Source organism: Hemicordylus capensis, chromosome 4 (assembly GCF_027244095.1).
Source record: "Hemicordylus capensis ecotype Gifberg chromosome 4, rHemCap1.1.pri, whole genome shotgun sequence".
Taxonomy (NCBI): Eukaryota; Metazoa; Chordata; class Lepidosauria; order Squamata; family Cordylidae; genus Hemicordylus; species Hemicordylus capensis.
In genome coordinates, this window is record NC_069660.1 from 106,779,613 (window position 1) to 106,799,698 (window position 20,086).

General features: G+C 43.9%; 1 protein-coding gene across 29 annotated transcripts in view; it reads left to right on the plus strand.

The window, feature by feature from the left end:
- LRRC7 (leucine rich repeat containing 7) overlaps positions 1 to 20,086 on the plus strand; it is a 378,525-nt gene that overhangs the window by 173,651 nt on the left and 184,788 nt on the right. The window contains exon 1 of one of the 29 annotated variants that reach the window (XM_053248568.1): positions 150 to 192. The exons of 26 other annotated variants lie outside the window; for them this stretch is intronic. In XM_053248568.1, coding sequence (XP_053104543.1) covers positions 177 to 192 — 16 coding nt within the window. In that variant the 5' untranslated portion in view covers positions 150 to 176. Of the gene's footprint in view, positions 1 to 149; positions 193 to 11,518; positions 11,549 to 12,700; positions 12,714 to 20,086 lie in introns of those variants that run through there. 2 more of the 29 variants (XM_053248569.1, XM_053248571.1) reach the window with 2 other exon arrangements.

The window sequence follows — 20,086 nt, forward strand, 5'->3', positions numbered from 1 at the left end:
TGGAGGGAAGTAAGAAATAGGGTCTCCCAGGGATCTGTACTGGGACCAGTGCTTTTTAATTTATTCATTAATAATCTAGATGTTGGGGTCAGCAGTGAAGTGGCCAAATTTGTAGATCATACTACAGCGAAAGTGAAATATAGTGAAATCCAAAACTGATTGTGAGGAGCTCCAAAATGATCTCCAAACTAGGTGAGTGGTCGATTAAATGGCAAATACAGTTCAGTGTAAGTAAGTGTAAACCACTGAGGCAAAACCCCACAATTTCACATATGCACTAATAGGGACTGAGCTGTCGATACTGACCAGAGAGGGATCTTGGGGTTGTGGTGACAGCTTGTTGAAAGTGTCAACTCAGCGTGTGGCAGGTGTGAAAAAGACAAATTCCATGTTCGGGATTATTAGTTAATATCATTTTCACCTCCCTGGGGTGATATCATTATCACCTTGTTGATATCCTTCTCACTGGGAAAGGGAAGGATACCACCTTGTTTGAAGGAGGTGGTGGTTAGGCCCCTTCTTAAGAAGCCCACTTTGGATCCCCTGGTGATGGATAATTATAGGTCAGTCTCCAACCTCCCATGGTTGGGTAAGATAATTGAGAGATGGTGGCTGACAGCTCCAAGCGGTCTTGGATGACACTGATTATCTAGATCCATTTCAAACCAGCACCTTCGTCACGGAATTAAAATACAGAGTGTGACTCTGCTGGTTCTTTTGGATCTCTCAGTGGCTTTCAATACCATCTGCCATGGTATCCTTCTGGATTGCCTGAGGGATTAGGGGATAGGATTACAGTGGTTCCACTTCTATGTCTCGGGTAGATTTCAGATGGTGGCACTTGGTGACAGTTGCTCTTCAGAACAGGAGCTACTATATAGAGTCCCTCGGGGCTCCATTCTATCACCAATGCTTTTTAACATCTACATGAAACTGCTGGGTGAAGTCATCAGGGGATTTGGTGCTGGGTGTTATCAGTATGCTGATGACACCTAAATCTATTTATCCTTGTCGTCAACATCAGAAAATTGTATTAGCTCCTTAAATGCCTGCCTACAGGCAGTAATGGGCTGGATAACGGAGAATAAACTGAAGCTGAATCCAAGCAAGATGGAGGTGCTCATTTTAGGGTGTCATAATCTGCAAGACGGGATAGACTTCCTAGTCTGGAGTAGGTTACACTCACTCAGAAAGAACAGGCCCATAGCTTGGGAGTACTCTTGGATGTGGGTCTCACCCTGGTGTCTCAGTTTGAGGCTGAACTGTGACCAGGAGCACTTTCTACCAGCTGTGACTGATTTGACAACTCTGCCTGTTCCTTGAGGAGACTGACCTGAAAACAGTGGTGCACCATCTAGTAGCCTCCAGGTCGGACTACTGCAATGTGTTCTATGTAGGGCTGCCTTTGTACATAGTTGTGAAACTTCAGTTAGTTCAAAATGCAGTGGCCAGATTGATCTCTGAGGTATCTTGGAGAGATGATATCATGCCTGTTCTTAAACAGTTGCACTGGCTGCTGACATGTTTCCGGGCAAAGTACAAATCTATGGTGTGGCCAAATTTGGAGTACTGTGTACAGTTCTGGTCACTATATCTCAAAAAGGACATTATGGACAACTGGAAAAGGTACAGAAGAGGGCAACCAAGATGATCAGGGCCTAGAGCACCTTCCTTATGTGGCAAGGCTACAACATCTGGGGCTTTTTAATTTAGAAAGAAGGTGACTGAGGGGAGACATGATAGGGACCTATAACATTATATATGTTATGGAGAGAGAGAAATCCCCCACCCCTTCCTCACAACACTAGAACCAGGGGTCATCCCATGAAACTGAAGGCCAGGAAATTTAGGACCGACAAAAGGAAGTACTTTTTCACTCCGTGCAAAAATAATCTATGGAATCCTCTACCATGAGAAGTAGTGATGGCCATCAGCTTGGATGACTTTAAAAGGGGATTAGAAAAATTCATGGAAGACAGGTATATCAGTAACTACTAGTCTTGATGACTATAGGCTACCTCCAGGCTCAGAGGCAGGATGCCTTTGAATAGTTTAGTGGCTGAAGAACTGGGCCAATTTGAGGTGACAAGGGAAGATGTTCTAAACTGTCTTGAAAAACTAAAAATTAGCAAATTGCCCGGACCATATGGCATCCAAACAAGAGTTCAGAAGGAACTCGAATGTGAAATAGCCGATCACTTAGCAAAAATATATAACTTGTCTCTATAATCAGGCTCTGTACCAGAGGACTGGAAAGTAGGCAATGTGACTCCGATTTTCAAAAAGGGACCCAGGGGGATTCTGGGAAATTACAGGCTGGTCAGCTTAACTTCAGTGCCGGGTAAATTTATGGAAAGCATATTTAAGGACAAAATTGTTGAGCGTATAGAAGAAAAGGGCTTGTTGAAAGAGAACCAGAATGGCTTCTGCAAGGAAAAGTCTTGCCTCACTAACCTTTTGAAGTTCTTTGAGAGTGTCAACAGGAATGTAGATAAAGGTGATCCGGTTGACAAAGTATATTTGGACTTCCAAAAAGCTTTTGATAAAGTTCCTCACCAAAGGCTCTTGAGTAAACTTAGTAGTCATGGGATAAGGGGACAGGTTCATGTGTGGATTGGTAACTGGTTGAAGGACAGGAAACAGAGAGTAGGAATAAATGGACAGTTTTCACAATGGAGGTAGGTAGGAAGTGGAGTCCCCCAGGGATCTGTACTGGGACCAGTGCTCTTTAACTCATTCATAGAATTTGGGGTGACCAGCAAAGTGGCCAAATTAGCAGATGACACTAAGCTATTTAGGGTAGTGAACTCCACAACAGATTGTGAGGAGCTCCAAAAAGATCTCTCCAAGCTGGGTGAGTGGGCGACAAAATGGCAAATACAGTTCAGTGTAAACAAGTGCCAAGTGATGCACATTGGGGCAAAACCCACCAACTTCACATATACGCTGATGGGATCTGAGCCGTCAGTTACTGACCAGGAAAGAGATCTTGGGGTCATGGTGGACAGCTCATCGAAAGTGTCATCTCAGTGCATGGCAGCTGTGAAAAAGGCTAATTCCATGCTAGGAATCATTAGGAAAGGGATTAAAAATTTAAATGTTAATATTAAAATTCCCCTTATACAGATCTATGGTGCTGCCACATCTGGAGTAATGTATATAGCTTTGGTCATTGTAGCTTAAGAAGGATATTGTCAAACTGGAAAAGGTGCCGAAGAAGGCAACCAAAATGATCAGGGGACTGGAGCACCTTCCTTATGAGGCTGGGCTACAGCATCTGGGGCTCTTTACCTTGGAAAAGAGGCGGTTAAGGGGAGACATGATCGAGGTGTATAAAATTATGCATAGAGTGGAGAGAGGCTATTTTCAGGCTTTAACATGCCTTGATAAATCTGTCTGCACAGCCATGGGTTTTTCACTCTTGTCTTTATTTATGGAAAATTGCCTCTGATGAAGCCTTTCTGCGAAACAGCTATTATTCCGGGGCGGCTGTCGTTTGGCCATTCTCCTGGCATCACTCGGCTCCTATCGTCTGCTGTTATCAGCCACCTCAGCGCATGTTGCCTGTTCCGTTTGAAAGTATGCATCATCAGCTGAACTTCAGGCATTTATGACATCTTCCTGAGCACATCGGTCCCTTCCTTTGGATTTGAGTATTTATCATTTGTTCTGTATGTACTCTTTACATTTCCACATTCGAAGACATTTTGGACTCCATTTGGACATCTGCACATATGGTTTTGCGTATTTTGTTATTGTATTTTGTTATTTTATATGGCCTTATGTTTATCAATGTTCACATGTGTGCTACCAATGTGGCTGTCTGCTGTAATGTGTGTTGATAGCTGGTTTTTCATTTTTTCATAATACACATATGTATTAATCCTTATTGCATTCATCATTTCTTTTGTCTGCTCTGGATGGCAGCATCAGAAGCCCACACAAATGTGCAGGGCATACTGGAGAGACCCCCAAACTGGGAGGCTGTTTTTTAGCCTCCTGGTCAGGGGTCTCCTCATGAGTAGCCACGGCGTGCAGACGCACCGCAGCTACTCATGATTTAAAAAACTGGGTTTAAGCACTGGGCTACAAAAGCGGGTGACCAGCTTAAGAACCACCAGGCTCGCAGCCGAGCCAAGTGGTTCTCACGGTAGTAGAAAAACAGGCTAGCAGAGGCTACTCCGATTTTCTACAATTGTGTGAATAGCCTCACTATCTTCTTTGGATTTTGTCTTTCTGCTCTCATGAAAATGTGCTATCCTGACATGGGAGAACCATGTTTGAGCACAGCTTCTCTCTGAAAGAAGCTTGCAGTTTGTTAGGGAGGAACGCTCTCTCTCTCTCTCTCTCTCTCTCTCTCTCTCTCTCTCTCTCTCTCTCTCTCTCTCTCACACACACACACACACACACACACACACACACACACACTCATACCCAGGGAAGGGAGGGAGACATTAGGGAAGAAAAATGAAACTTCCTGTGAGTAGAGGAGGGATGGTTCTTCGACGTGGGGTCTGTCTTCTACACAAACAAGCTCAATTCTCCTGCTTTGGAAGGGAACCCCACCCCCAGCCGTTATATGTGGCTGCGCCACTCATCATCTCCTCAGTCTTTTTTCGTCGGTGCGTCAGTGAACATCGTGGAGTCTGCAGCTCGGCAACGAGTAGGATTCAACTATCTCCTTGTTGTTTTTTCTCCTTGCTTTTTTGTTTTCTTTCTTTCCTTATTTATCCATATAGTAACGGTTTTTGTTCTTTGCATTTTGTTTTTTGTGAGTTTCCCCCTACATCAGAGCTACAATCCCAGCCAGGACAGAGCGTTGGTGGCCCCCTGGCCTTCAGCGTTTATGCCGTGCACGACAAACTTTAAAAAATGTATCCACTGTGGATCTAAGATCCCTTCCCTCAATATTCATACCAAGTGTCTCTTGTGCTTGGGGGAATCCCACATTGTCGAGACCTGTCTTCATTGCCAGAAGTTCATGAAGCAGGCTCGCAAATATAGGGCTTCTCCACCTGCGCACAGCCCTGTGGGACCTGGCTGTCCTTCGGAAGCCTTGTCGCTGAAGCGGTCAGTTAAGATGGCTTCATTGGTGATATTGGAGCAGTGTCTGCTCCTGCCTAGTAAACCAGCCTTTCAGAAACAGCACCCAAATATTCCCCAGAAGAAGCAATGACTCAGGGCATTTCAGGAGTCGCCTGGCCCCTTTCTCAGAGAGCTGGGACAAATTGACTATGGACCAGTGGGTCCTCACAATTATACATCTGGGCTGTGTCCTAGAGTTTTGTGGAACATGACCGGTGTCCGGGATTGTGGTGACTCCTTGTACCCCAGAGTTGGAGCAAGAGGTCGCTGCTCTCTTGGAAAAGGATGCGATCGAGAGAGTCACCAACCCCGACAGCCGCGGGTTCTATTCCCAGCACTTTCTGGTGCCAAAGCCAGCTGGTCGTCAGCGCCCTATATTAGACCTCAGGGCTCTGAACAAACATTTGGTCTACAAGAGGTTCCGAATGCTATCGGCACCGACCATTATGACAGTCCTGGAAAAGAACATGTGGATGGTTTCCCTGGACTTAAAAGATGCATATTATCATGTTTTGATACGCCCTCAGCATCGACGCTTCCTGCGATTTCAGATAGGGGGATTCTCTATCAATTCAAGGCCTTGCCGTTCAGCCTCATGACCGCACCGAGGGTCTTTACAAAATGTCTGGCTCCGGTGGTGATGCGCGCTTGGCAATGAACTGGAAACACCTACCTGTCCTGCCGGACCTGCTGTCTCAGAAACAGGGACTGGTGCTCCACCCAGATGTTCGGTCCCTCCATCTGACTGCATGGTAGGTCCTTCCAACTTCCTGTTGAGACTTAAGGAAGTTTTGGTTGCTGCTAGAAAGCAGTCCACATGGAAGTAATATGATCACAAGTGGACTCATTTCATTTCCTTCACTTCCCTGCATGGGTTTGATGCATTTAATCCATCTGTACAAGATATTTGTAATTATCTATTGTCTCTTAAGGAGTTTGGTTTAAAGCTTTCATCCCTTAAGGTGTATTTGGCTGCCATAGTGGCACATTCCCCCTCTGACCGTACTTCATGGTTTAAAGATCTGGTGGTAAAAGGTTTTTTGAAAGGTTTGACACACATGTTCTCAGATGATCCGGTTATGTCACCAGCTTGGGACCTTTCAGTAGTCTTAGCTGGTCTACTACGGCTGCCATTTGAACCTTTGACTTCAATTGATCCCCGTCTCCTGACCTGTAAGGTTGCCTTTTTGGTGGCCATTATCTCCGCCAGGAGGGTGAGTGCATTACACACCCTGAGAGCTGACCAGCCGTACCTTCAGTTCCATAAGGACAATGTTGTACTCACTACAGATGTCAAGTTCCTGCCCAAAGTGGTGTCTGTGTTTCACCATTAGTCCCTGCTCACTTCACCTGTGTTTTTTCCAAATTCTTCATCAGATGCAGAAAGGAGGTTGCACCGTTTAGACATCCGAAGGGCATTGTCCTTCTATGTTCAGAGGTCTGCTGAGTGGAGAAAATCTCAGTCTTTATTCGTTCTATATGATGGGCCACATAAAGGTCTCCAAGTCTTGGCCCAATCCATGTCTAGGTGGATAATTTCCACAATTGAACTGTGTTATCAGTTGGCTCATAAGCAGTTGCCTGCAACTATTAAGGCACACTCTGTTAGGTCCATGGAGGCCTCTGTGGCCTTTGATCGTGTGATCCCGTTGGACACTATATGTTAGGCAGCTACTTAGGCTTTGCCCCATTCGTTTATCTGTCATTATGCAATTGATACCAGGGCATGGAATGATGCTGTATTTGGCAGGAGTGTCCTGTATTTGTTTCTGAAATAAAAAATTCTGGCAGATTATATTTGCTTCTGTTCTTCCCTCCTACTTGGGTGCTAGCTTGTTATACAACCATTTGTGTAGAAGACAGAGATCACGTTGAAGAACTACAGGTTACTCACCTGTAACTTTGGTTCTTCTAGTGGTCATCTGTACTTCTACACACCCTCCTGTCCTCCCTGCGGGGTTCACTGAAGCTGGACTCTGTGACTGAGGGGATGAGGAGCGGTGCAGCCGCATATAGCGGGTGGGTGCAGGGTTCCCGCCCAAAGCAGGAGAATTGAGCTTGTTAGATTCTGACGAAGTCTCTGCACATAGCCCATATGTGTAGAAGTACAGATGACCACTAGAAGAACCAAAGTTACAGGTGAGTAACTGTAGATTCTACCTGTACTACCTATCCAGTGTAAAGGAAGGGGAAACCTGGGTGGGTACTCTGTAGAAGAAATTGGGTGTGGTGATGAAGGAGCAGAGGGTTATAACCCTGGGATGAATCTCAGAGGCTGCACAGTTTGGAGAGCTTTCAGCTGGCTATTTTATAGGGGGAAATATGCACTGTGTGGCCAAGGCTGTGTGTTAAATCAGTGCCCTTCTGAGTTAATGGTTAAAGATGGTGAGCTTTAGCAGATAACAATGGTTTTTGGGGTAGCTATACATAAAGATGGGATTTCCTCAGGACAGAGGGAAAGTGTTGATTCTAAGGATATTGGCTTTTTGATTCTGGGCATTTGAGTAATCCAAGAAGCATCATTCAGTGGCATCAGTGCCCAGGGCAGGAGTGCAGCTAAGAAACTGGGTGAAAGGTGATTGATGGTCACCTTGCCCTGAATCTCAGGAAGACTAGAGTCTTTATTTATTTATTTATTTTTAAAGAAACAGGTTCAGAGTGTTAAGATTGCTGGGTCAGATCATTCTAGGAGAGAATGACTAGGCTCCTTCCTTTGCAGGCTTCCCTCTGAAGTTTCTAGTCTCAGGGACAGACTCTGCCTGTTCCTGGACCCTCTGATGGGCAGACAGGCCTGGACTATGTGCTCCCTCTTAGGAGTGGGGGGATTACCCAGGAGCTCATTTTTTGATCTCCTAACAATATGAGCAAGAGAATAAATGAAATATTCTCTTTAGGCAATATAAGTGCATGAGGGCCTCGATATCCACAGGTTCACGTATCCGTGATTGGGTAAAAAACACCCAACCTTGGCATACACTGAAAAAAGGGGGGAGGGAAAACACCAACCTCGTGGTCGAGGGTGACTAGAAATTACCACAGAGGTTATTTCCAGCTGCCATTTTGTGTTTTGGAGCCTCAAAATGTCTCTGTTTGGGGGTGGGGGAAACCCGAAAAATTTTGGCCGATTTTCAGCTGATTTTGGAGCACAGAGGGCTCAGGGGGAGCAGCTATGATGGTAGGCAGCTTTTCCCCACAGCCCCCCATCTGATATTTTAAAAATATTTTTCCCCGACCAGGAACCTAACCCCCAATTCCCCATTGCCCTAATGCCTCAGTATTTGCAGTTTCTATATCCGCAGTTGTACCATGGAATGGAACCCCCACAAATGACGAGGTTCCCTGTACCTATTATGTATGATCAATGTCTCAAATTGAAGACTTTTACTAGTAATCCTTAGGATTTGAGGAAGCCAGAAAAGTCTGACATATATCAGTAAATCTTATGGCCAAATAAGTGCATGCATTAAATGATATTATTTCATGTTCATGTTTATCATTTACCAGTAAATGGCCAGAATACTGGGTGGCGGGGGTGGGGAAGCTTTTTTCAGACATTTTCTTGGCATACATTATTATTCTGACAGCATTACTAGTACTACTACTACTACTACCACGGATAGAGTTAAATGTATTCTCAGTTGTCTTGAATATTCTATTCCAAATCTGAGAGAAAAATAAATATATTTAAACTGAACTTTTTGCTGGTATTAAACCATCTTTTGATGCTAGTTATTCTCTTGTCTTACATATTACATATTTTGGGTTACTTCTTTAGAAATAACATTACAGAAAGTGCTGGAGAAGTAGATAGGAATTAAAAGGTCAGAATGTGGTACAGTGAGAAAAAGCAATGAAGTAGGCTGCACAGAAGCTGTTGAGAAAATGAGGCACGTGAAAGAGATGCTTGAAAAATATTAGTTGAAGTTTCACAAGACTCACAAGCTGATGATTCATAAGACTAGCTGCTGAAAATAGGTTTGTCAATTTTCAGCGACTAGAATTCAGTACATACCATGGACATGGAATGGAAAACCTTTGAGCTGATTAGGATGTTGGTAGTAAATATGTATCATTAGACATCATGTGGTTTAGGCAATCAAGGGCATTTGATTATACATTAAGGCACTAATAAGGAAGGGACAGTTATTTAGTGACAATGCTAAGCACCAGAGTAAAGGAAAGCACATCCTAACTAGTCTTTTAAAAAATATACCTTTAACAATGGCAGGGATGGAAGTTACTGATGAAATATTTCTTTCCCTGCTGATTTTATCTGGGGTTTTAAGAAAAGGAGTATTCAGTGAGAAGCACGCTCTGACCCTCTGTAGCCCTCCAGCACAGGAGGAAACAGTTTATTTAATTCCTTCTAACCTTGCCAAAGTGAAAAGGGAATTTAGAAGATAAGTAAATGCTACTAAACGTCCTTGCAGAGATATTTGAAGTACTAGAAAGTTTTAAAGAGAGCTCAACACTTCTGTTTTATTTCTTTATACTAGGAAGCGATAACCCACTCTACAAAATGTAAACCTTATTACAGAGATTGTAGAAAAAGAGAAATAATGATAAAGCTTCATGTGCTTTTTGGAAAAACAGCTATACTTTGCTCTGCCCTCTTGTACTGTAATGCCTGAAACTTGTGAGAAGCTTCTCCGTGCTTCAGTATTCAGTCCATTGCAGCAGAATCTCATCAGTTCTGTAGTGACCAGCAAAAGGGTTGATGTCCAAGATTAAGCAGAACTGTATACTCTGCAAAGTACATCTTAATATTGTCTTCAGACTGGGAGTTGACTCAAATTAAGCAATTTCTAAGTGCCCAAGGGAGTTTCATAAGCATAGCAAAACCACAAAAGGCCAAATTCTGACAATACTGCACATAATTGATTATGTTTAATTTTCATTTATATTTGTTTAAACATTCTGCTTATCTAATGGTGTCAGAATAGAAAGTATTATATAATGCACAGGATGTATCATTAAGATGAACATTGTATTTGGTCTGCCTTTAGGGCAAACCAGAGATATTTTTATTTTTGTAGAATCCTCTCCTTCATCACTACAATGGATTCATACTATAGTTTACAGCCAGGTTAATTTAGAAATTTTTTAAAAAGCTTAGCTCTGTGGGAAACATAGTGACTGATTTGTAGTGGGAGAAAGGCCTTGGGTTTTGGCATGTCAGGAAATGTTCAGTCCTGGTGGGATTCCAGAAGTTCACAACATATTAGATTATAAACAAGAGTTGAGAAGGAGCAGGAAATAGCAGGTGGTTAACTGCAAAGAAATGGGATGCTGAAATAAGTATGGAAGCATATCAGGCAGCTATGCAGCTGTTATTCTTGGCCCCCCACACATATGCTAGATCTTTCTTTCTTTTTATGTAGCAAGTTGGGTATGAAGGATTGGTATTAAGTCCTCCATTTTTTGTTTGCTTACGAGTATGTTGAAAGTTTTTTAATGGCTGCCTGGGCAGGAAAGTTTTTTTGTTTTTGTTTTAGTCAGTTTCAGGCTACGGTCAAAAGGTTAGCCCAGGAAATGGAAAGCAAAGGAAGAAACAAAACTTAAATAGAGATGTGTAAATCAATTAGAGCTTGAAATGTTTCAAGCAGAAAATGGCCATTTTGAGTGTTTCAAACTCAAAATGAATCACCTTTAAGACAAAAGGGCCTGTTTTTTTAGTTTGAAATAAAACTACCCTATTTTGAGCTTGAATTCTTTTGAGTGTTTTGAGCCCCATTTTGGAAGACTGTTTTTCCGGGGAGAACTATTCTACCAGTTGGGGTTGGCCAGTAGACTTAGGGTTGCCATATTCTGGCTCTTCAAATCCAGATCCCTTAATTTGTATATTATTTAAATTGGCTTACAAATAATTTGCATATTGTTCAAATTAACAGATGCATTTTCCAGTTTATTGTTTGTTTGTTTGTTTGTTTGTTTGTTTGTTAGATTTATATACCACCCTTCCAAAAATGACTTGTATTTGCTCTTGGTATCTACTAACAATAGTTGGGCAAAATATCTTTGCCTGACTTCTGCTTGACATATTAACAGCAGCAATACAACAAAAAAAAAATGCACAGGTTTTAAATTAAGACTGCAATTCTGTACACACTTATTTGAGAGAAGATCTGATTGAAATCACCAGTGCTTGCAATTCTATACACACTTATTTGAGAGAAGATCTGATTGAAATCAACAGTGCTTGCTTCTAAGTAGGCATGCATAGAACGTAAAGCCGTAAACATGGCAATACACATCCTAATAGGCAGGCAGTGATTTACATAAAAAGCAAGCTATCCTCTTATCTGCCTGCTAAGAGATCCCCTGCTGATAAAAAACAAAGGCAACATTCCTCAGGGGTTACTGTACTGAAAGCTACACAGAAGCAGCTGGGCGGAGCTTTCTCAGACTGCTTTTGCTCCACCAGTAAAATCTGGACAAACTGGATGGCACATTTGAAATCAGGGTAAAATATGGGTGAATTCAACCAGCCGGGTGTAGGAGCCAAAATTCGGGGGTACCTGAAATTCTGGGTGACATGGCAACCCTAGGTAGACGAGTCCTCTGAGGAGGGCTGACAGGCTAAGTCTGGAGCAGAGGCCTGGTCTACCCGCCACATGAGGCTTTGCTGCTTTTTTGATGAAAGGTTTCAATCACACCCCTAAACCTAACATCTTTGTAAAACAGTAACCAAGAATGCAAAATCTACTCTCATGATTGACGAGATTTTAGGGAGGGTGGTAAAATTTAGGTAACATAAGACAGGATTTGATGAACTATTTTAGCTAGTGAGAAAGAAAGAATACCGAGGAAGAAAGTCCTTGGATGATACTTATTTTCTCTGTCTGTGTTTGGTGACTGTCACCAAGCACTGTCACCACCCACTCTGCCCAGTAGTGACTCAGAGTTGGATACTGAGGGGTGGAACTGGTGCCAGCCCTCACTATGGTCTCTGTCAACACAGTGGAATGTGGAAAGACTGATCTGTACGATGCCACTGAGCCACAAGCTGAGGAAGCTCTGGGGCAGGAACCCCCTGAGGAAGCTCTTTCAGAGGCAGGGGCAGAGGCGTGCTTACCCCTGGATTTATAGGCCAAAGTCCAGGGCCTCCATACCCCCTGTCCCCTCATCCTTTTTAGTCTGCCCCAGAGTGTGTGGTCACGATAAAAATGTGTTAAAAATACTGTGGTGAGGGAGGCTCCAAAGGCTTTTAGGTCCAGGCTCCAAAAATACCTTAGGTGCACTTCTGGGAAGGGGTCCCTGAGGCAGCACCTGTGGGAACCAAACCCACCACTGAGCTGGCCTCTCCTCCATCAACACACCCCGTAGTATCAGCATGACACAGCTGCCAGCAATCCAGGGAAGAATAGCTGGAACGGAGAAGAGTGCCAGACTCCAGGCAGCAGGCCCTTTAAGGGGACACTTCAGGCCACCAGGACATTGTTCCTTGGAGGAGGAGTATGAGCTCCAGAGTACTTGAGGGCTCAGTCTGCCTTCAGAAAGCAGTGAATCAGCTTGTTCCTTGGGACCTCTCCAGGGCACTGCAATCTCACCTCAGCCAGGTCCCAACTTTGCCTTGCTTAGCCTTAGCCTAACCTAACCTCTGCCTCATGGGCACCCGGGACAAGAAAGTAACTGACTTCCTTTGCCTTTTATCTACCTCTCAGATGATTTATTTCGTTTCATTTGCAGAATAAACAGCCACAGGTTATTACCATGACATGGTCAATTTAAAAAATTAGCATAAGTTCCTGTGATGACTCATGTCCTTAAACAATAATTCATATATACACAGGGAAAGCCAGTAAAATCCTCCAAAGTGGCCCATTTCCTTTGCTGTGGACTAACTCTTGATAGATAATAAATATAGTAAATCAAGGATATTGGCATTCCCCCCCCACTAGCACATATCTTGTTTGTCTGTTTAATTAAAACATTTATATACTGCCCCAAGCCCCTGTCATAAAATTTCATGTTTACGAATTTCCATAGATGAGGACAGGCTGAGCCTGTCACATAAAAACTAGTTTTGTTCTATATGATGATTTTTGTGGAATATGGAAGTGGTTTCTTCCATTTCTGCAGTCTCATCACATCAGAAACTTAAAATGATGGGCATTAAAACTGTAGTCTTGAATCCATCTAATTACTATATTTTCTGGTAGAAAGGCCACAGCACATACATTTTTAAAAGTTACTTTAAGGTGCCTGTGGCCTTTACGCCGATGCAGCCTTTATGCCAGAATTAAGGGGCAAGGGAAGGAGGTGCAGCGGCAGCTCAGCAGGACTCTCCGACCAACAATAGGCTCCACGTGATCGAAAGTTACCCCAGCTAACTTGGAAAGAGGCAGCTTTTAATGTGGTGATTCTCTTTATTTAGCAGGGGGAGAGTAACTGGTCCTGTCCACCCCCAGCACAGAGTTCTTCCAGTGACTGTTGCTGGGGTCTATCTTATGTTTCTTTTTAGATTGTGAGTTTCTTTTTAGATTGTGAGCAGATTTATTTTCTTACCAATATTCAGATGAATCGCGGTATATACACACAGTGATTTTCCTTTCCCTCACAGCAACCAAAATAATATCTAACTAACACCCTATAGATCGTCAGAGCTTTCACTAACTCTTTGTGGCTTATCCCCTGAGCTTACAAAAAGAAACTGATATTCCCTTTTTACGAGGTATCGGGTGTGTCAAGTTGGGCAATCTTCCTCTATTTTCTTCACCTTCCGCCTCCAATGGTCCCACCGACCCCCTCTTGCTCCAGATCAGGGTCTTAAGTACCCTCACCCTATCTGCCCACGCATCGACGGTGATTGGACAGAGAAAGGGGTCCTGACCATTCATGACCTTCGGCTAACCTATTCCATTTGACATTTAATGTCATTGGCTAGGGGAGATGTGAAAGAGGAACAAGGCATGGGCCAAGCGACCCCCCTCCAAATGGAACACCAAGCCTTGGCGTACTTTCAATCTGAGGTACTGAGAAATGAGGAAGTGTGCCTGGGCCGACAGGCCGACCTTCTCTAATTTTAGACAAAAGCACCAAATAGGGGCTGTTCTTGACAGCATGGAAAATTCGCTGGAACAGGGGAACTTGGCATTTACCCAAGGGTGTTACGATCAAGGCCTAGACTGTGGCAAGAAAACAAACCCATGTCAAGCATCTATCTAATACAATATAGCTAACCTATCTATGCACTTATTCAATACAAAATTGACCTGATTAGGCCTTACAACTTCCCCCCTCGGTAAATGGATTAGTCCTAATCCATATTTACCGCACCAATACAAACACAGAATGAAAACAAGCGAACACGAATGATAAATGAATAGAATGAATATAAACACATGGTGTATCTATTAATCTAAGAGCAAGCATACATGAAAATAGGTGCATAATGCAAAAATGAATAGGAAGCCTCATTCAATGAAGTGGATCAAATGAATGGGTAACGACTCAAAAGAGTTACTGCTAAGAGCGGATAGCTGTTGTGAGTTCAAAATACAACACCATGTGAAACTTTGTAAGACTTCCTTGAGACATCATCCCATCACCTGCGTGACAGGTGCAAATTCCCCCCTTGTCACCTAGACCACAATTTCACCCCCGCGCCCCTCAGGGATGGAGGGCAGAGGGCGTATGTACGGATCATCTCCCTCAGGCTCTTGAGGAAGCCTGGGAACCCTGGGACGCATAACTGCATAGTCCCCATCCTCTGCTCGAGCACGTGCGCTAAGCAATCTGAGCAATTGATAGCGCCCTCGGTCTGCAGTCTGAGACAGCAAGTTCTCTGCAGTGCGCTTTGTCCAAATGCATAATCCAATCAGCCAAATCAATACAACGATCTGAGTGACCAAGATGAAAACTATTGGGTGTAGGAGCATGTTCACAAAACCGGTCCCAGTCAGACTCCGACCAAGCAGAGTGTCAAAGAAAGAGTGCTGTTCAGCCTTTTCTATCTCTTCACCCTCCACCCTCACTGCCTTAGCAATGTGGTCTAAGATCCGCGCAGAATTGTTAAACCTACGTGCATTAAGCAGTATCTGGTTTTCCAGATCACTGAGTTCAGACATCCATTCTAGGATCCGAAGTTCAAATGGAAGCCTGACAGATCAAAGGGACTACGCATCCACTCCGTGACAGTAATACTATCAAAGGCAGTATGTGTGGTGGTCAATACCTCCCTCTGACAATCTCTTATCCATGTGTCACAAAAACAAGGGTTACCCTTGCTTCTCTGAATGATGATCTCCTCACCATTGGGCATGGAAACCTGTTTGCAAGGAGTTTGCAGACAAAAACATGACTCATTTGTCTCATACAGTACACTGCCTATGTTGGAGAAGACCTGAAACTTGGAAAAACGAGGGAAAAACTCTGGCGGATTGGGGCACACAATCCAGGTGAAATCTGACTTGCAGTCCTGCAAGTTGAACACATGTGATAAATTGGACCAATGAAAAAGGTCAGCTGGCAGCATATAGGTATCAGAATCGACCAAAGGGATGCCCACATGGGACACCGGGAATACAGCAGTTTTCTGTAAAACTTTGATGTGTGAAACATAAACTGTCAGCTTCAGGGCCTTCGGGTTCCAGTAAGCCAAAGCAACTTCTGCTGAATGCAGCAGGTGTGTGTGATTGTCTGCAGAATATTTCAGACTTAGCACGGAAGCCAAATCAGAATGAATTTCATGTGCCATGGTTTTCTCAAGCAGACTGGAACCAAAAGTGATCATGACACCCTGGAGTTGTGTACATTGTACTGCAATAGACAGATTATAAACACCATGCCACCTTGTGGCAGACAAGGATTTCTCGGGTATTTCACGCTCAGTGCGGACCCAACGTGGCAAAAACTTGGCCAGATCCCTGTCATTTGCAGAAACAACATTTAAACCCCCTGACAGCCTATCGGTCACCCCTTTCATGTGTGAACCTATATAAGACAGCTTGTTAGCCGCCACCTCTAGAGACATGGCATTTAACCCAGCCCCTGCAGACCCAATTCCCCCTAAAATTGTCCCAAGGTCCCTCTTCTGAAGCTCAGTACGAGAGGAACCGCAGGTTCAGACATTTGTGTAGAGGGCTGACTTTCAATAGATCGCAGCGAGGGAGCTGCTCTGCTACATACGAAACCCTGACCCAGAATCAGGTCGTCTACGAATGATTTAGCACCAGGTTCCCCATGAATGTGCGGTGCGCTACGGGCGAGAGGCGGGGCTGGGTTAAATGCCATGTCTCTAGAGGGTACTTAAGACCCTGATCTGGAGCAAGAGGGGGTCGGTGGGACCAGTGGAGGCGGATGGTGAAGAAAATAGAGGAAGATTGCCCAACTTGACACACCCGATACCTCGTAAAAAGGGAATATCAGTTTCTTTTGGTAAGCTCAGGGGATAAGCCACAAAGAGTTAGTGAAAGCTCTGACGATCTATAGGGTGTTAGTTAGATATTATTTTGGTTGCTGTGAGGGAAAGGAAAATCACTGTGTGTATATACCGCGATTCATCTGAATATTGGTAAGAAAATAAATCTGCTTTGATTAAATATAACCTCCTCACTTCTCCTCGTGTCTTCTTGAGTCTTGGGATTCTTGATAGCCAGGACCATCAAAAGAACCCATTGGTCAGTGTGGAGATTTTTGGAGTCTTCAATTATTCCTGGTTGCACGGATTATGAGGTGTCAAAAATCTCTTACATTGGGGACAGGGATCCATCTTTTTTATTTATTATTTCTCTGTGTAAACCACCCTGAGCCATTTTTGGAAGGGCGCTATAGAAATCGAATGAATGAATGAATGAATGAATGAAGGGCCTGGAAGGAATGGAGGCAGTGGAAAAGGAGCAACAACAGTGTAATTGGGCCTTCCCGGTAGGGATGTGCAGAGAACCAACTGGCCTAGTTTGGTTCAAGTCCAGACCTGTACTGGACTGGACTACTTCGGTCTGGCACCCCCTCACCACCACCACCACCTCCCCCCCCCCGGGGTTTGGGGACGTTTGCAGTTTTTAAAAAAATATTTTATTTTATTTATTCAACTTACCCTCTCCGGGGCTCTTCTCTGAGGTGGGGGGCAGGGGGTTTCTAGAGCATACAGGGGTCATTTGCACATGCACGGCAGCCTCCAAAATGGCCACTGCACCAGGGGAAAGGCCTGGAAAGAGACAAAGACTGCCTGAACTGGGCAATGGCTGCAATAATAGAGGCTGGCAGGGGAAGGGGGAACCTCCGTGGACCCCCACCCCACCCCCCATAGCCTCAGAGCCCCCTCGGAGGGAATAAGTTGGAAAACGTTTTGTAAAAGTTTTGTAAAAAATTCTTTTACTATGTGATCTGTGAACTCCATGAACGGCTGAGGGAGGTTCAGTCCAGGCTCGAGGCGAACCAGGGGTGATAAGACTCACCCCTGAACTGTTGAAACAACAGTTTGGATCGAAGTTGAACTGATTTCGTTCTGAACCTGTTCACACACTCCTACTTCCTGGCCCTGGGTTTGCATGCTCCCCCCTTTCCATTTCCCATGGAGTGCCTTTTGCTCTCCATATGGGGGCATTTTGGCCCCTTGCTCTCTCCCCCCTAAAGGTGTTTGCTTGGGTGGGGGTGGCCAAGTTGGGCCTGTAGCGAGGCCATGACCATATTTATCAGCCAGTGTGGATGGCGTGAGGTACTCTTAAATGGAAATTAGAAAGTGCTTAGCTCCCTGTATCGCCAGCCCTGAAAGCTCTTCCAAGCAGTCGTGGAGAATCAGCTCCACCACTCAGCTGGGGTGTGCGCTGATTGGAAGAGCAGGTCTTCCCAGCAGTAGTAGCAGAGGATTTCCCCCACTTAGCTGCAGTCACCCATCTAAGCAGTGCACGCCCCAGCTGAGTGGTGGAACCGATCCTCCACCCCTGCTGGGAAGAGCTTTCAGGGCCAGCAATACAGGGAAGTAAGCACCTTCTAATTTCCACTTAAAGCTGCCTCTTGCTGCCCCCGTGGTACCCACACTGGCTGCTAAATATGTCCGTGGCCTCACTGCGGGCCCAACCTGGTCACCACCGCCAAGCAAACACCTTTGAGGGGGAGAAAGCAAGAGGATGAAATGCCCCCACAAAGAGCACAAATGGCTATCCATGGGAAATAGAAAGGGGGAGTGTACTTGATGCTTTAGCTGCAGCCTTTATGCCCATGAGGCATTTTTGATGTGATTTTTAAGAATCTCACCCTTTGTTCAATGGTGCGGTTTTTACACCGATGCAGCCTTTCTACCAGAAAACACAGTAAGAGCCTTGGGACTGAGGTTACTGGGATTACCAGATTTTAGAAAATCACAGTACTAGTGATGACTAACCTAGTTATGTTCCTGATATTTCTCTTAGAAAATGATTGGTCAGACTACTGCTTTCACATTTCCCCTCATGTCTCTGTTTCTAAAGTGGCTAGTAATTTGCTTTCTTTTAATAAAAATGGTGAAAGAGGAGTTCACAGTTTTCTTTCACTTTGAGGTAAACCTGTGGGCCAGTTTGGGCAATTGTCACTGACTGCCCAACGTGTGATTAGCTATTATGTGTATGTCTCCACCCCAGCATAATTATATGAAGGATGAAGCCTATGAATTACATGGTTAATTTGGACATTCCATGCCCCTCACGACTATTCAGGGTTGGAGGTGAGACATGCAGACATTTGGTTCTCATTATGCAGCTAGTTTGACAATGATTGCCCCAAATGGCCCACAAGTTTACTTCAAAATGAAAGTAAATGTTTTCTTCCTGTGTGGTGGGAGAGGAAAATTGTCAATTTCTAGTATAGGAGTTTGAGGAATAATAAAGTGGCAGATCTTAATAAGTAGAAATGTTTATTCTTTTATTTCAAGGCAAGTGTGACCCTGTTCAGGTTTGCCGTTTGATAGTGCTCTTGCATACTTACATGGAAGCTGTTGCCAAGACTGCACTTCCAGCCTTTTCAGAATACTGTGTGTAAAAAAAGAACTGAATATAAATTATGAAAAAACAAAAGTTATGCTTTTTATTAAAAGAAAGGATGTCCATAAATATCAAATAAATAGCCACGCAATAGTATTATGACAGCATCCATGTGAATGCATCCATTCCTTGAAGAGAACGATCTCAAAACAGTGGTGCATCAGCTGGTAACCTCCAGGTTCGACTATTGCAATGCGTTCTATGTGGGGCTGCCCTTGTACATAGTTTGGAAACTTCAAGTAGTTCAAAATGTGGCAGCCAGACTGGTCTCTGGGATAACCTGGAGAGATCAGATTATGCCTGTTTTAAAACAGTTGCACTGGCTGCTGCTATGTTCCCAGGTGAAATACAAAGTGCTGGTTATTACCTTTAAAGCTCTGAATGGCTTGGGTCTGGGCTAACTTAGATTGCGCCTTCTCTGTATGATCCCCATCGCACGTTGAGGTCATCTAGAGAGGGCTGTCTCCAGTTACCACCAGTACATCTGGTGGCAACTTGGAACCGGGCCTTTTCTGTAGCTGCTCTTGGCCTATAGAATGCACTCCCGGCAGATATCCGCAGTTTAGGGTCGCTGTTGCCCCTTAAGAGAACCCTAAAAACTTAATTGTTTGGCCTGGCTTTCCAAGGTTTTAAAATTGTTTTTAAAAGTATTTAAATTGGTTTTAAATGGTTTTAAATTGTTTTTATATTGTTTTTAGCACTGCATCTTAAATGGTGTGTGTTTTTATGTCTTTTAAATTTGTTGTACACTGCCCAGAGCCTTTGGATGGTGTGGTTTATAAATGTAATAAATAAATAATATTTTAGGCAAATAAACAAATTTACCAAGAGTAGCAGCAATTCTTTGGTGTTTTTTTTTTTTTCTCCCCTGTCTTTCTGCCCTTTAAGCTTTTATGGCTAAGATTGTTCCTCACTTGGTATATGACACACAAATCATTTTAAGGGACTGGTTATATATGTTGCTTTAAGGGACTGGTTATATATGTTGCTTACTGGTTATATATGTTGCTGATTAGCCAGGTTTATTTCATTAATAATGA